This window comes from Thermobia domestica, chromosome 11, assembly GCF_964235325.1.
Source record: "Thermobia domestica chromosome 11, izTheDome1.hap1.1, whole genome shotgun sequence".
In the NCBI taxonomy this organism is placed as follows: domain Eukaryota; kingdom Metazoa; phylum Arthropoda; class Insecta; order Zygentoma; family Lepismatidae; genus Thermobia; species Thermobia domestica.
In genome coordinates, this window is record NC_137464.1 from 7,182,250 (window position 1) to 7,200,779 (window position 18,530).

General features: G+C 36.6%; 1 protein-coding gene across 1 annotated transcript in view; it reads left to right on the plus strand.

Annotated features, from left to right (window-relative positions):
* The first annotated feature begins 1,500 nt into the window (after positions 1-1,500).
* The window catches only part of Polr1C (RNA polymerase I and III subunit C), a 29,397-nt gene continuing 12,367 nt past the window's right edge, over positions 1,501-18,530 (plus strand). The window contains exons 1-5 of the mRNA XM_081729981.1: positions 1,501-1,649; positions 4,067-4,138; positions 8,093-8,200; positions 10,922-11,054; positions 13,572-13,691. Of these exons, the coding sequence (XP_081586107.1) occupies positions 1,590-1,649; positions 4,067-4,138; positions 8,093-8,200; positions 10,922-11,054; positions 13,572-13,691 (493 nt within the window). The 5' untranslated portion in view covers positions 1,501-1,589. The remainder of the gene's footprint in view (positions 1,650-4,066; positions 4,139-8,092; positions 8,201-10,921; positions 11,055-13,571; positions 13,692-18,530) is intronic.

Sequence of the window (18,530 nt, forward strand, 5' to 3'; positions counted from 1 at the left end):
TTACCAACTTTCGGGGCAGAAGTGCGAAAGAGATGTTTGGAATTTTATGTTACAGTGGTGACTGAAATTCAACGACGCTTACCAGTGAATCAACCTCTCCTTCGTGAACTAAGGTTTCTGTCTCCCTCTGTAGCCTTAGAAGTAAATTCTAGAAATGAGCTAAAAGAGCTTACATATTTAGCCAAACATTTCAGTAAGCGTATTGACGAAAACGATTTGTTTATTGAATGGAGGGTTCTGCCACACTTCTTTAATGCCAACGAAAAAAGTAATTTAATGGCTATGGAATTGGATATCATGTAGGATTTCATTTCAAAAACGGGGACCGCGTTGGCTCAGTGGTAGAGCGTTCACCTCTGGTGCTTGGGGTCCCGGGTTCGATCCCAGCCCCCGCCAAGTGAACTTTGTGGTGGACAAACACCGTGTGCGTGGGTTTTCTCGGGGTTCTCCCGCAGGGGCGTCATTTAGGGAGGGCAGGAGGGGGCAATTGCCCCCCCCCAAGAGTTTGAGGAATACATATACTTTAATCGATTGTCTACTAATATATTAGTACAAAACGCGAAAGTCTTATGTTGGTGGTGCTCTTGCCCTCCCCCCCAAGCGAAGTCTGAAATGACGCCCCTGTTCTCCCGTTTCCTCCCACTTTCTTCATTCCACCATATCATTCATCATCACCGTCTCCTTTAGCCTAACCGGCATAACCGTGGGACGTAAAACTCAAAGATTTCATTTCATTTTTTTTTTCATTTCAAAAACGAAAGATTTTAATGATGAACTTATCTCCCAATTTAGGCAAGCTTGCAAGACTTGTACTCACATTGCCCCACTCAAATGCTGAATCGGAAAGAATTTTCTCCATTGTTAATGATGTGAAAACAAAAAAGAGGAACAGAATTGGAGATGATGCTCTTAATGCAGTGGCAGTAGTGAGATCAGCTTTTCAGGCGAAGAACATAGATTCCTTTAAGGTCAGCAGCGCTCATCTTTCTCTCCACAACTCCGATGATTTGTACGACTAATGATGCTGAAAGCCCTTCTGCACCCCCTGTTCTGATGTCCCTGTGGTGAGTTAATATTATTGTTAATTTTTGTCAGATTTCTTCAGTATGTAAAACTTTGATTTGTTGTTGTTGTTTATGATTTCATTAATCTAATGGCTCATATACTGAATTAGAAATATGATGTTTTGCATCAAGCAATGAAGCCGCTGTTTGTTGCAAATCCAGGTGTATCAGCACATGATAGTTTTAAACTTCGATTTGCGCAGAACAATGGTTTAATTAGTTAATGCAAACCATCCTCGTATTAATTGCTAATATTTAGTCTGTAAACTTTTCTTCCTGTTAGTGAAGAGGGTTTTGTAGAAACCCATGTTAACTCGGTAATTGAAAGTTATAAAATTGATAAAAGAAATATTGTGGGAAAAATCAGGCAGATATGGGAAATTTTCATAATTGATGTGGGAAATTCAACTCTAGGCATCTGGCAACACTGCATGTTCATTCTTTGTGCAAGGCAAATATTTTTCCGGTTAAAACGTGCTGGTGTGTGGTATTGATGAGTTTCAGCAAAATAAAATAGAATTGGAAATGAACAGCATTGAGGAAGCTAGAACTAGAGTTGTTTTAAGAGAGCATGATGTATTGCACGTAAGAAAGAGTTTATTATTTGTATATTTTATGTATAAAAATTAAATTTTGGAAGACGATCTTACATCTGGAGGAAAAGTTGATTGTAAGAATGTCAACAAATAAGATTCCGTCCAGATTAAGAATAGCGAACACTTCTATGTAACGAGAAACTCGCAATTTCATATTTGAAGATATCTTTTTGTCTTATAAACTCTTGGAAAATGTTGGAGTTAGAGATTACCAGAAATGATTGATCAGAAATTACAATTATTCCACTAAATTAGTTAAATTATTGCAGATTTATGTATATATACTATGAATAACATTCGTACAAACATATATGCTATTAAAATTGAGGCGTATAGTTTCTAAATCCGCCATCTCCTTCACGAAATGTTTCGAGAAAAACAGGAAAAACCGATAACTCAGAGATTATGTGAGATCAAATTTTCTTTTTAGAAAGACTTTCCTGCTTTATGGACATTCATTATAACTACCAAATGATAAAAATCTCTCTCATCGTGTCGGGCATGGAAAGGAATACCAGTAAATCTACTTATCTATTTTTTTTGAAAATTGGAGATGGCGGATTTAGAAACTATACGCCTCAATTATTTCCTGTGACAAAACGCTAACCTGTGCTAAGTGGTGAGTTACGGTAATGGTTAAGGATAGTCCGTCATAAGGATGGTAATTTTACGGTTAACACGTTGATTGCCGCGTGACTCACCGGTGGATCACCATACCTCTGTTTGTGACCCATTGGTGAGTCACTCGATTGGCAGGAACCACCGGTGGGTCATCTTTCCTGTAATTGTAAGTTGTAATATAATTTTCACCGAGCTGTAAATCAGTATGATGAGATTGTCATTAACATGCATTTCTTTATTGATCTTAACATATACACAGTAGAATACTTGGAGCCTGGTCGTGCAATTCACCCTTATACGTGTTATTAAGTTGAAATGAAGAGATTGAAATTTAGAGTCTGTTACGATTGAGAGTAATGTCAAGCTGGAGGGCCAGTGCAGGGGTGCATTTGCAGCAATGATAGCAACGGTAGATTTGCACATAAAAGAAGAATACTGCAAAAGGAATCCATCGACCTGCGCTAGGACACTTCAAACAAATTTTGCGTTACAAGTGTACTTTTGTGTTGTATTTGTGTTTCTGTTTTATTAGCTAATTTATTATACGATAATTACATATAACCTACATTTATTTTTTAAAAAATAATAAGGTAGAAATATATGTTTTCCATATAGCACAATATATGAATTTTTCAAAAGTCCTTCCTAGACTTCAGTTCACTATAACTTTTAACGATTTCAGTGGAATAAATTTTTTCTGCACAGCAGTACGTAAAGTTTTTTTGTAGCAACATTGTATGCTGAAAGAGTCACATGACGCGAGCGATCATGTAGGTAAAAATGGCTTCAATTCAGGAGAAGGCAAGCATCTTCTCGAATGAAGCAGCATGCCAAGTTTTCCGGGAAGGTGGACCAAGACTGGGAAACTGAGATAACCCTAAAGCGAATGTGCCTATAGACCAATTAGTTGTTCCTTTCTTCTTTAAGGAAGATACTGTGACGGGGGCTACCTGCAGACATTCATCTTTCCCTACCTGGTTGCACTGGCTAACAGTGATAACGTAGATTGTCAGCAGTCCATCTCCGTTTCGATTTCACAGTCAGAAACTTTCTGAATCAGAATTTGGAGGCGGGTGGATTGGCCGTATAGGATCCACATGGCCTACAAGATCACCAGACCTGAACTCGTGTGACTTTTGGATATGTCAAGGTGAAAGTACATGAAAAGGTGAAAAGATGTGGATGATCTTAAAGCAAAGATATCTAAAATTATCACGAGATTTCGGATGAGCAGCGCCAAAAAACTATTTTGGGTTTGAGGGCGTAATGGCAGGAATTCATCGATGTGAATGGTGCCAGTTCTAGATGTGGCGATAAGAACGATAGGGATAAATGTTGCTAGATTAAATTTAGAAGACTGTTCTGCAATACAAACTGTATTTCAGTGAAATATCTCAGCTCGTTGCAAAGTTGTTGTGAATTGAAATGTAAGAGGGACTTTTGTAAACCTCTGTGTTTGAGAGATTAAGGCAGGTCACTTGTCTACTTACATTGTTTACTTTATTAGTTGTATCATTTTGTGAAGGGCTAGATACAAATACTATAGATATAATACTGTATTAAGTATATAATCGATCAGAGGGAGTACATTTTACTGAATTTCGTACATAATTTTTCCTCGTACGATATTTCAATACTACCTCAGTTACCGTTGTGTTTGAAGCTGAGGATATCATGAATTGTAAGGTAAAACAAAGCAAAGCTTCTTTTAAATTTTATTTATAAGCTTAACAAAGTATCATATGTCTTATAGTAATGTGCACTTTTCTCGTGATTCTTTTCCAGACGTCAGCATCAGATTATCCGGGTTCGTATTATGGTTATGACGATACGTGGAGTTTAGAGAAGTTTAAAAAGGTAAATTCCTTTGTCTTATCGTATGTTAATATTTAGCAATATATTATACACTAGATTAACTTATAATATTTTATTTTACGAATACATTTAGAGGTAATAGAGTGAACTTTGATACTTTGATTCGTGGATGAAATATTGCTATAATAGTGAATTAGTTCGTGTCAGCACAGTTGAAAGTAGTTGCGTATATATTGTTTGAAAATGCAACTTTTGCTTTTCAAACTAAAAATTGGGGTAGAAGAATCTGGACGTTTAACTGGCAAGAACTTGAAATCCTATTTGCCACTTGTGACGATGCCAATATATACGAAATAACTTAAATGATGGTTTATTATTATCATTATTAGAAGGGAAAGTCAAAAGGTAGCCCAAAATCCCCCCCCCCTTCCCTCCCCTTCCTTCTTTTCATAGGTAGAAGTAGCAAACTTTTAAGTTCGCTCACAACTAGTTTAAAGCTCCATCTACAGATTGGTGTAACTGCATCATTTGTCGTTTTTTGTTAAAGTGTGGTTAACATTATAAGTACTGGGGTTCGATTACCGTGTATCACTGTTTGGGATAAGCCAATTTATGAGGTTGCTTGGGTTCGTTTCCTGTGGGCTACCGTTTGAGTAAACAGATATAATGGTACTGTGTTTGATCCCTGAACGTCCTTATACTGATTCATGAAAGAAAACAGACTTTTGGACTACAAAATACCAACCCACAAGTAAACATTAACCAACTAAGAACTAAACTGGTGAAACTTAGGATTCGAACCATGGACTTTTGATATATATCGTGTTCGTGATTACTCCCTGTATTCACCTCAGCTGGATCAGCTGATTGTTCCGTTCGTGGTTACCCAGTATGCGGTCAGTGTTCGGGGAACGTTGGGTGCGATATATATTTCTTTTCCCTGTATTCCACGAAAAACAATACCAACCTGTTGCACTGCTGAAACTGCAAACATAATAAATAAAATACATGCACAATACTTATCCTTTAACACAAAATATTATTATATGGCATGTACCTTCTACGTCGCTTGTATGTTAATTAATTCACATAAAGATATAATTAATATATATATATTTTAAACTTCTCACATATAGTGGCACTTTACATTTTATCAGCACTAAGATACCTTTTTAAATTGCAATGATGTGACCCCGTGAGAAAATGAGAAATTCACAAAAATGAGAAATTCATCCACAGGTTGTTGGGGTCCTTTTGCTTCTCCCACATGCTGGTTCCATTCTGACTAGCACAGACAATTCCGTAGCATCATTTTGTTGGTGATGGTAACATAAATAATTTTGAGGCATTTTCATGTGTATATATTACTGGTGAGCTTAGTACAAAAAATTGTATTAAAACTTTTTAGCACTTGTATTATTTACTAAAAATGAGTGTTGCTTGTTGAGTGCTCCATCCTCTTCCGATGTTAAAATTGCACTCCCCGCGCCTAGTCATTAAGTACATTAATTATATTGACGTACATAATAGTGTAAATAATTACTATTTATTATCAAGAATACACATTATGACGTATGATCCACTGCCGTTACTTGGGAATTCAGCTTTACGTGGGTGTGAGTGAGGAGACAAGCAAATACCTTCCCAAATACGGTTCAGCGAGAGGTGCTGAAATGTCTTGAGGAAAGAGGCACCTTCTGGGTAGAAAAATTCCACTGTTTCGCTATTCTGCTAATTCCGACTGGCTAAACATTAGTTCCAAGAACTGGGATTGGAAATATGAGGGTTGGTTAAAAAGTACATATAACGATATCGTTATAACATCACAAAAATACCTTGGTTTAATGACGCCTGAAAGAGGACGCAGCGAAATGTGTTTAAATTTGATGGCTAAATGGAGCACCCCAATTGTGATCTCTCACCGCTGTAGCGGACGTAGTATGTGCTTCCAAATATTCATGTTTCAGAATTCTAAAGTACTTATACAACAATTTTTATAGAGGCAGTTTCGCTACGCGTATATAATTTGAAGTATTCACCAAGTATTCCCTCTATAAAATTTTAGCACATACTAGTTCCTAAGTGAAGTCTTGTCCCGACTACGGTAGGTTCCATAGTTTTGGAGCTATGGACCTTTAAAATTTCATTTCTTCATGTTTTCGGCAGCCTATAACTCCGAAAGGAAGCATTTGCGCATTCAGGTTGGTCTATACTTTTTGTCTTGTCTTATCTTAGTGTAAGGAATCACCTCCAAAAAGTTGTCAGTGTTGTTTTGAAACACCCTGTATATATCACTTCATCAACTTCTTCCTTAGTCCAATATTAAGCCTGTTATGTGTATGGTTAATTCGAATTGCTCAAAATCAGTGCCTGATGGGTTCCCAAGAAAAGTGAAATTAAATCTTTGAGTTTTACGTCCCACGATTATGCCGATTAGGCTAAAGTAGACGGTGATAATGAGAAATGGATGAAATGAAGAAAGTGGGAGGAAACGGGAGAACCCCGAAAAAACCCACGAGCACGGTGTTTGTCCACCACAAAGTCCACACTGCGCGAGCTGGGATCGAACCAGAGACCCCAAGCACCGGAGGTGAACGCTCTACCAGTGAGCCACCGCGCCCTCCTAGGGTTCCCAAGAGTCTAGCAGACGTGCCAGATATTGATATCCTTGGATCGCTTAGTGCGTTACGCACAGGAAGAACTTGACTTGCTGGAAGGTATAGTGATGGCCATTGACTTCAAGTGTTTCTTGAACAAAGTAAGGCAGTATGATATGGAAACATTCAACTTCTCATTTCCCAAGAAATTCCGAGTCTTACGAAAATTGTTCTGGGACATCCAACGCGATTCATCTTGTGGAGTTCCATCCATCTTGGACCACTGTGCTGTCAACTACCGATTCTAACATTTTAATAAAGTTGCGTCGTATCCTTTGTGAAAATTATATCAACAGGTATGCTTCAAATGCTGGATTATTTGGCGACGACGCTCGCCCTCGTGCTTCATATCACGTTCTTGCCAAATTATTGTTTGGCTGGCAGATGCTCCACCACCATCACACCGGGTCAGCACCTGGCTCGGTTTATTATTATTATTATTATTATTATTATTATTATTATTATTATTATTATTATTATTATTTCAACGGTTCAATGGCGGTCAACGATTTGGTTTGGCTGAAGTTTGATCAACCAATCGTCAGTAGGAAATTATACGCTAAGAATACAAACGGAAACGTAACCTTATAGGTGCAAGACATGCTGAAACTTGTACCGCACTGGGAGAATTATATCGGGCTCGTTTGTTCTTATGTTAAAGCTGTACAAGTTTTTGTCCAACTGTTTGTAAAATCCGTGGCAGGAAAAGAATAGTGTGCATTACTTCTCGATTTTGAGAAAAGCGTGGGTTTTTAAAATATTGTAATATCCGTTATCATAAAACAATATATCTGACATCGTGGACAAGAAAAAGCATGCTCTAATCGTTGTAATTTTGAAGGAAGAATTGAACTTTTCCTGGTGACGTGATTTTAGTAAGTCTTCTCGGATTATCAGTCAGCTGAAGGTATTGACATCCGACGTTTCGAATGCAGACATTGCATTCATCTTCAGGGGTTGTCCTTGTCCCTGATTGTCCCAAAAATTACAATCCCTGAAGATGAATGCAATGTCTAAATACGAAACGTCGGATGTCAATACCTTCACCTGGCCGTTGTATTTTTTTTTTCTTTCTTGAAATTCGTTTACTCCTGTAGTTTGGAATAGATGTCTTGGATAGTTTTACGCTCGTAGATAACAGTATTTCCATGAACAATAACCGAAATTATAAAGCATTCGGTCTTCGTTATCGAGAAGTCCATGTTTCGAATCCCGTAGCCAGGTATATTCTCTAAGATTTTCTTTAGCTCTGTCATAAGTAATAATTTACATATTCTTTCCTCGTAGTCTTGGTTGAACTATAAATAAGATTAGTATCTTTATTTCTTTTTCTTTCCAGAGATTGCAGATAAGAATTGTTCATTGTGATGATACAGAAATGGAGTTTGATCTCATAGGGGTTGATCCTTCGCTTGCTAATGCATTTAGAAGAATTCTTTTGTCTGAGGTGGGTATTATTAATAATGTTTATTCTTAAAACCAGCAAGTAAGCGTTAGAATAGGGGAAGGAATGATAGAAGATAGGTGGAATTGAAAGGAGAGTTCGTCAGGGATGTTATCTCTTGTCTGCATTAATTAATATCTACTTAAAAGACATAGTGAAGAAAGGGCTGCATAATAAAGACAGGTTTTTCGACAGAGGTATCTTAGAATGATCAGGTGTAGACTGTTTGCAAATGATATGACACTTGTTGCTGAGTCCGAAAAGAAAATATGTTAAAAACTTGAGGAAAAAGTGGGAAGAATATAAAATGAAAATAAACTCTGGTAAAGACAGTAAAGCGGATCACGCATATGGGATATGGACAGCCAACGTTATCCGTTAAAACGTTAACGGACTGACACCATTAACGAACTCGGCCAGAATAATCACTGTAGCTGTCTATTACAAAAAGAAAAAAAATCTAAAAAGTTTCGTACGTGTGGAATATGAGATGTAGATACATACATATATATATATAACACGGTGGGCCGAAGAAAAGCTTTATTCGAATTTTGATAATGGGTAGTGCAGAAAGGATGCCATTGTGGCATTAAGTTCACACAAAAAATTGAGATTTTTAGGTCAGCTCCTTGATTTGCCAAAAATTCCTTGAAGTTTCAAACGCTCATTTTTAACGTTTTTTTAACAGTGGGATCAGGCAAGTTACTGTGAGACCCCTAAAAAGAGGGGCTATTATGAGACACGCGCACAGAATTAAAACTATCTATACCAGATGCTTCTAAATATTATAGTTCTCTCTATTTATGTAGGGTAGAGCAATTATCGTACACGGGTGATTGGACGTTCCCATCACCTTTTATTATAAAAGATCCTCCTGAATACAGAGAAATATTACAATAAGTAGTTTCCTCTAATATTTTAGGTAATAAAGAGGAAGGAACCCAAAGACCAAGCGTCGCAGGGCTTTTGTAGGTGAGGTTACTCTCTTTGACCAGGCGTCGTGAGAGGGAATGAGTTTGTGTGATTAGGTGTCTCTCGGTGACCGGGCGTCGTGAGAGAGAAAGGGAACCCAATGGCCGGGCGCCTTAGGGCTTAAGGATAGATATCTCTCAATTGACCAAGCGTTGTGAGAGGGTAAGGTGAACCCAATAGCTGGGCGCCTTAGGGCTTTAGGTGGTTTGATCAACCTGAAAAGATTGATGATCCTTAAGGTGTGCTGCTGTCTTTTATCCTAAAATGTCGGCTACCTTCGTTGATCTCCGTCTTGCCGACTGTTGGCGATGGTGGGCGACTCCTCTTCGGTACTGTCGTCTGCGTTGTATTTATTTACTGCAAACACGTGTAATAAACACATGGCTACAGCCTGGTGTGAAGACATGCGGAACCTTACAATATTATTAAATGTTAGCTCATTGAGTGATGTATTATACCCATATATGAAAAAGATTCCTGTGCACTATAGTAAAACAAAAATTCCCTTTTCATTTTGTGACGAAAATAGTTTGTTTTCTGTCAGGAACCTTTTTATTATCACTCTGGAACTATACATGGTAATCCTAAATTCAAAATATTAGCAGGTAGTAGACATTCAAGAGTACCAGAATTATCAAAAGTTTCCACGTGTCAAGTAGCCTGTGGAGGGGAAGTAGCTGTCAAAATCATTGGGCTATTATGAGACAGCACTGCTCTTCTGTTTATGTACTAATTTTTGTTCTCATTACAAAAGATCAAAAGTGTATCATTATTCATAAAAATAACAGCATAATATAAACAGCTAATTTATGTGTCTGTCAATATCTAGCCTATTCTTTAAAGATTTGCGTGTTTATAATCTTAATTTTCATTTTTAAAATGAGAAACTTGGCTGAAACAAGGGAAATACTGTGAAATAAATTCTTACTGAAACAGAAGGTGATATTAAAAAATATATATAAAACCTGCGTGCAGTTAAGGTTTCCATCATTTTCTGGACTGTCATAGTACTAATTTTGATTCAGTACACTTTAAAAAAAAAAAAAAAAAATCCACCAAACCTGGGTCTTCTTACAGGGGATGTCCGCAGCTGTCTTACGATAACCCTCATACATTCGTATGACCACCTTGGCCTGAGTAATAAGCATATTCCGTAATAGCCCTATTACTGTCTCATAACGGGGCTATTATGATACACAACTTTTATTTTTTTTTAAATGCAGAATCCTTTTTGAAATATGACATTCAAATGATGGAATCTAATAGAGGTCTCAATTCACTATTTTTTTTCTTCCTAGTATCTACTTATACAAGAGTTATGGCGAAAGTTTTATTTTTTGTGTCAAAATAGTCCTACCTAACCCTATGTTATTTTAATTTTTTAAGCTGTATGTACATGTATATTCATGTTTAATGTTGCAAATGCCTAAATAATCTCTGGAAGTGCCAGGTGCCTTCTAAATTAGCTTACCTTTTTATCGCCTATCATCATTCTCACCTCCCTTAGCCTCGGGGCATAATCGGTGACGTTAAACTAAAAAAAATAACGTTAGTTGTATTACGTGACACACTTAGTAAGACACACTGATATATTATATGTATACTGAAATCTCGTAATATTACTTGAACTAAATTCAAATGGTATATAAAGTACTAAAAATATGAAGCTAGCACAGGAATACCACTATTTTGAATTTAATTGTAAATAGTATTTGTGAGAGGGCGAATAGTAATTGGTTATACAATTTCCAGGTTCCGAGTATGGCCATAGAAAAAGTATTCGTTTATAACAATACGTCGATTATCCAGGATGAAGTTCTAGCCCACAGATTGGGATTAATCCCATTGAAAGCAGATCCCAGGATGTTTGACTATAGACAAGAAGGTAAGTAGATAGATAAGGAGAATTAGACATTATGGATGGCTTCTTAACTAAAATACAACAGATACTACATTTATTGTATTCAAATTTGTATTATACAAGGAGGTATCAAAAAGTTCTTAAGATCACCTAGAAGAAATCCACTCTGGGGAACTCTGACACCATGAAGTATTAGACTTTTCTACGTAGTCACCGTGCCTAGCGACATATTGTTGCCAGCAGTTCTTCACTTCCCGTAAGCCTGTTTTGTAAAAATCTGCAGTTTGGCTTTGAAACCACAGTTCAACCTCAGAAATGACGTCATCCCTACTGTCAAAATGGCGTCCTCTTACTGGATGCTTCATTTCTGGGAAGAGAAAGAAGTTATTTGGTTCTAGGTCCGGTGAGTGTGGGGGTGAGGCAATATTTCGTATCCTAACTCCACTGCCTTCATCATGGATGCATGGGCGGAATGAGCTGCTGCATTGTCTGGCAAAAGCAGCCTTTTTTGTGACCAATCCACGACGTTTCTTCTTCAGTTTCTCTTCTAACTTAATCAGGAGATTGGAATAATAGGTACTAGTAATAGTTTGTCCCTATGGTAGGTAATCTTTCATGATGACCCCTTCAGAGTCCCAGAAAACGGAAAGCATCACCTTGGCCGCAGACTTTTGCACTCGTGTCTGTTTAGGGTATGGGGAGGAGGGGTGTTTTCATTGTTTGCTCATTTCCTTTGTTTCTGGGTCATATAGATATACCCAGCTTTCATCCATTGTCACTGGTGTTCCGAAAAAGTTCCCTTCATCCATCTCACAATGATGCAACATTTCTCCTGCAGCGTCCTCGCGATTTCTCTTTTGAAAAGGTATGAGCACCTGTGGACCCACCGTCCTGACATTTTCTGAAGATGCAGATGGTTGTGAATGATATTCCAGGCAGACCCATAACTCATACCTATTGCACACATATTACTTTCAATGGTTATCCTCCGGTCTTACATTACGATCTTCTCAACTTTCACCGTCAACGCGGCATCATCAGTGAAAGATGGTTTTGCAGATCTAGAGGCGTGGTCATGTGTCCAATCTGGAATTTGTCGTTCCCACTTGGATACTATCTCATAGGATGGGTGTTCGTCCCCACAGATTTCTTTTATCTCTTCGTGGATCTACTTTACCGATTTTCCCTGATGATAAAGGAACTTAATGATGCTTCGTGCCTCAAACTTGTGAATCGTAGCACATTTAGTAATTTACCTAAAGAAAAAAATGTTCTAACGAGTCCAGAATTTGCATAGTTAACATACAAGGACCTAACTATAAAATACATCTTCAAGGGGATTCGTAGTTTACCTTCTGGGTGGTTACACGAACTTTTTAATACTCCCTTGTATTCTACTTATTGCTTTCAGTGTACCAAATATCATTCTGTGTACTTGCATCTTGGTATAGACCATGTCAGTAAATATTAACGTAATTCTTATATATTACTTTTACACATAGTTAATTTATTACAGTATACAGGGTATATCAAAATAGGTTGAAGGCAATAGCTTAATTCCTTTATGAGTAAAGATATGAAAAAAAAAGAGAGAGAGAGAGATGAGTTTTGGTGGTTTTCAATCTAAAATCGTGGAATCTTTCTAATTGCACCACCCGTTTGAACTACGTAGGTTGAATAGAAAAGCTACGTTGCCAGTTTAGCAAGCTATTCCCTTGGGCTCTCATTACATTAACAACACAACATTGTTGACAGCAGGAAACGGATTTGAGATGTTCTGGGTTCCCTCACACAACGATGTGAACGTTCCTCGTGTTATTTTTACGTGTCCTTACGTTCCGTTCCAACAGCCTGCTGAACTGGCAACGTTGCTTCTTCATTTAACATAGGAAACCTTATTAGTGTGTAGACCAAACGGCTATAGATTTTAAAAATATCACAATTTTGGATAGAAAACCACCTATTTTCATTAACTTCTCATTTAATTTTTCGTATCCTTATTGATAAGTGTTGGCTTATGGCCTCGGACTTTTGATATACTCGGTGTAAACGTAATATTCACGTAAATGGCATTAAGTAGAATAAAATGGTAATTGTGGAGAATTATTATTCGTTATTTCTCATAATTTTCCTCTGCTACTCAATTGCATACGAAGTTGTCGATGCATATGTCTGTATCATACTAGATCCTTCATTGTTCCTTTAAGTCTTAACATCATGATTACCATGCTCGGGTTTTCTCATGGTTCTCCCGTTTCCTCCCACTTTCTTCATTCCACCATTTTACTCATTATCACCGTCTCCTTTAGCCTAACCAGCATAACCGTGAGACGTTAAACTTAAAGATTTTCTTAACATCATGACTGTCACCATCAACACATTCTACTTTCATTACCTTCTCTTTTAAGCGATTACCAAGAAGGATACAGCCCAATCAAAATGCAAGTTTGAGCGTTGATTTCCAAATTATAGTAGCGTTGGTTTCGTGGATAGCGTTTTGAAACTTCGGATTTATGTTTTGATTTATAATTACTTTTGCAGGTGACGAAAATGGCAGTGAACAGGATACTCTAGAATTTGAATTAAAAGTAAAGTGCACATGGAATCAAAAAGCCCCTAAAAATGCTACAGCTCCAGATGAGCTTTATGACAACCACAAAGGTAAGTACAACAAACAGATTGTGCAATAAAGTTTACTTTATGGTAACCGAAACGATCAGCATCTGAATTTTTACACAGTTCTTCAACTTGACTTCTGTTGTTTGTCTTTGTAGGTACGAGTTTGCATATCAGTTAAAATGGTCATTTTATACAGCATAATTTTATGTATAAGTAAATAAATTGATTTATATACCTTATATGTATATTTTTTAAGCTCATGCCCAATCATTTTGATGTCCTCATAACCTGGCATCTTTATGCGAAATGTCGTTGAGCGTTAAATCGAACAGTTGACTTCGCATAATGCTTTTCGCCATTGGACAGAATAGCACTTCTCAAATATTCTGCAGAATTTAAAAATCTCAAAATAAAATGCACTTGATGATTCGCAAAAATAACCGTTTTTCTTGAAAATTATTATTACTGTTATTACATATTTTTGCCTTTTGGCAGGTCCTGGGACTAATGAGGTTTTTTTTTTCTTTCTTTCTTTTCCTTCTTAATTTTTAGCTTGGGTCTGGAAATGTTTCTTCCATGTTTCTCGATCTTCAGCTTCCTCTTTTAACTTCCAATATTTTCTTCTATTTTCCAAATCATCGATCAGCTGTATTCTTCTTCTTCCTATTCCTTGCTTTCCTTCCATCTTCCCTTCTATGGCGGTATGAAGACGACAATTTCTGCGCAAGATGTGTTCAATCCAATTGGCCTTTTTACGAAGGATGCTGACTAGAAGCGTCCTCTGTCATTACTTTTTCTGATCATTTTATTTTCCTCATCTTTCTCCAACACCACATTTTGAAGCTCTCTAAATATTTCTTCTCTAACTTCCGTAATGTGCAAGTCTCAGTACCATAAAGTCCAATACTCCATATATAGCATTTGACCAATTTCTTCCGTAATCCAATATTAAGGCTGCTAGTTAAGAGTGGCCTTTTCTTGTTGAATGCTTCCTTGGCTATGTTTTTGCAAATATAACCACAGAATTACTACTACTTAAATTCAGCGTTGCCAGTTATGTGATTCTGGTTATGTGCAAGAAAGACGTTTTTGCAAGTCACCAAGTGTATTTTATTTTGATATTTTTAAATTCTGCAGAGTATTTGAGAAGTGTTATCTTGTTCATTGGTGAGAAGCATTATGTGAAGTCATCTGTTCGATTTAGATGCTCAAGGACAACATTCCCATGAAAAAGATGCCAGGTATTATGAGGACATCGAAATGGTAGGGCATGAATTAAACAAATTATACGCAAGTTAATAAATCAATTTATTTATTTACACATTAGTTGTTTACTCACTTCCAGTGATCATATTTCCTTTGAGTTTTGCATGCATTCGTATCTTCGAGGAAATATGTTCCATTTATTCCTACTGTCTCATCATTTATATTATTGATAAGATGCATATTTAATATAAACACAGAGGTCGCGGTGGCTCAGTGGTAGGGCATTCACCTCTGGTGCATGGGGTATTTGGTTCGAGCACTCAGCTCGCGCCAAGCGAGCTTTGTGGTGGATAAATACTGTTTGCGTGCGTTTTCTCGGAGTACCCTGTTTCCTCTCACTTTCTTCACTCTACCATTTCATTCATTTCTAATCACGTCTCCTTTAGCCTAGCCGACATAACTGTGGGATGTAAAACTTAAAGATTTTTTTTTTTTTTAATATAAACACAGCGTTTTACTCGCGTACGTGTAAGCATCCATAGGTAACAATAGCACTTTTGACCATAGAACTTTCAATGGCAATTATTCATATTCATCAACAGAAGTTCCTTAAGAGCCTGATATACATAAAAAAAAATGTTTGTTTTCATAAGTGAAAGGAGATAATAAAATGCAACTTACCACAATCATAGAGAATGTTATTCTACAACAGAAAATATGAATCTGAAGAGTTTTCAGTGTTGCTATCCATAGAATTTACAGTGTTGCTAGAATAACAATTCCCCCAAGATCAAAGTTAAGGGAGCAACTAGAGGAACGAACTCAACTGCATTTGATTATGTATCATGTTGCTTTGGTATCCTGTGAAATGCTTTTTAAATAACGTTATTACTTAATTTTAATAAATGTATGTTAAAACTATTTTGTTTATTACAAACTAAATAAAACTATTACTTTAAAAAGTAGATCATAGGATTCCAAGACAACATGATATGTAATCAAATGCAGTTCCGTTCGTTCTTCTAGTTGCTGCCTTAATTTAGATTTTGGGGGAAATGTTATTCTGGCAACATTGTAACTTCTATGGATGCAACATTGAAAGTTCTTTAGGTTCATATTTTCTGTTGTAGAATAACATTATCTATGATTGTGGTAAGTTGCATTTTATTATCTCCTTTCACTTATGAAAACAAACATTTTTTTTTAAGTATATCAGGCTCTTAAGGAACTTCTGTTGATGAATATGAATAATTGCCATTGAAAGTTCTATGGTCAAAAGTGCTATTGTTACCTATGGATGCTTACACGTACGCGAGTAAAACGCTGTGTTTATATTAAAAAAAAAAATCTTTAAGTTTTACATCCCACAGTTATGTCGGCTAGGCTAAAGGAGACGTGATTAGAAATGAATGAAATGGTAGAGTGAAGAAAGTGAGAGGAAACAGGGTACTCCGAGAGTTGCATTTCATTATCTCCTTTCACTTATGAAAAGCAAGTAAAAGAAAAAATTGTGAATTTTGTGTTATTTTCAGTATATCAAGCTCTTAAGGTAACAACGTTGGTTTAAAAATTATATCGTTGGCAGATTTCTTCCCATGTATAAATAAATTAAAATTAAAGTGTTCTTCTTCCATTATTTATGTGTTTCGTTACGTAAAATCTTAACAGCACATACCTGAAATGTACCCTGGGAATCTTAGAAACACGCGTGAAGTGAAGCGTTTCATATTGAGTGAAACACATGTTAAGAGTACGTTTTAGATTATGTTATATTGGAACTTCTAGTTGTGAAGTTAGTGTCTGTAGTGTTTACTAAAATTTTAATAATTTATCGGTGATTTTTTAGTGTTTTGTGTGGAAAAAGGACTAAGTTGGATAAAATGTAAAAATATATATGTGAAGCGGAAGCTGTTAATATTGAGTTGAGTTGATTTTGAGTTTAACGTCCCGTTCAGCAGCGAGGCTATATGAGACGTGGACCTACCGATTAACGTGGAATCCGAGCCACATGAGCTCCCTCCGGGAATAGAACCCGGGTCTCCCACGCCAAAGGTCTGTTCATTATTGACTAACCACCGAAGGCAACAAGATTGGTTCCCGTAATTATACTTGGAATATCATAATCCTTTTAGGATTCCCAGGACACATTATAGATAGATATTAGTAATCCTTTTACGATTCCCAGGACACATTATAGATAGATATTAGTTAATCTTATAATGTGCCAGATGATACCTGTGTTAAAATGTGAACAGGTTAATGTAGCTTAGTTCTAGGTGGAAAAATATGATGTTTTTTAGTTTATTGTCCCACGGTTATTCTCTTTAGGCTAAAGAAGACTATGGTTGATGAAATCGAATTATTGTGAATTTTTTTTTTTTTTTGTGCTGTCCCACTGAGAATCGAACCTAGGATCAGACCTTCAGGGAGGGATCATAGTTCTAAGGCCATATGCATAGTTAATCTGGTAGGGATCTCCTAGCCGAACCGTACCTGTGGGATGCCTCAACCTTAGCCTTGACTGTGCGTTGCACGTAACTTTCAAAGTGTGATCTCTCGGCTACGGTTAACACTGAGTGCTGATTGGTCTAGCAACACCTCGCGCGAGACTAAATTTTTGTCAAAAAAAAAAAAAATAAATAAATAAAAAAAAATAAAAATAAATAAATAAATAAATAAAAAAAAAAACTTCGAAGCTCAGTTCTACTCTGATAAAGCATTAACATCGCAAGCAGCAACTGCATAGGAGAAGCCTATACCTATACAGAAAACAGAATAAATATTTACTACGTTGTTAAAATACAAAAATGTAGCGGAAAAATAAAGTCTGTCAACTTGCAAAAAGAAATAAGGAAGATACGTAGACAACAAACCTATCAGGGTGTAGGTTTACAATAGAGATCCCACTAGAAATAAATTACATATACTGCGTCTTTTTGACCAAATCAACTTTTAATACTTTCGAGAATTGTATTTTTCCAGTGAAGATTAACTTTAAGAGGGCATAAAAGTTATGTCTATAAATACATCATTTTCTTGGAAAATTTTCATGCAAACAGCATAAAAATTGTTATATACCTATTCCTAGAGTGCTATCAACCAATTGCGTACAATTTTGTAATATGCATGTATACTTAGCTATATACAATCATACCTACGCATCCCAAAACCACGCACAAAACTTTGCAAGATGCTTACTACAGATTGTTTGATCCTGCGGGAGAACTCTGCAACGCAAATTATTTAGTGTTCCGTACGCGGTCCCTAAGTAGTACTATGCATACGGCCCTTAGATATCCTTCGTCCTGTATTTATGTTGCTTCCTTTTTATGTGTGTTGAAAAAACAGGCGATATATTACATCTCTATGTCCGTCTACTCAACGCTTACCAGAATATCCAGTCCCGAGTGATGAATACTCGATTTCATTTACTTTAGGTTTTTTTTTTTTTTTTTTTTTTTTTCCAAAAGAATTTCTTTACTTTGTTTGTCTACGGTCAAGAATGCCATTGTTACCCATGGAGGCTTACGTGAGTAAAATTGTTTGTTTATATCAATTTCTTGTGAGTCGTGTGAAAATTGAATTTTGAGAACTGTATACAGCCACAAACTCAGAACTTATGCATGAATAATTGTTAAGCGAATAGTCCTTCTTTCCAAAGTACGTAGTTCCAGT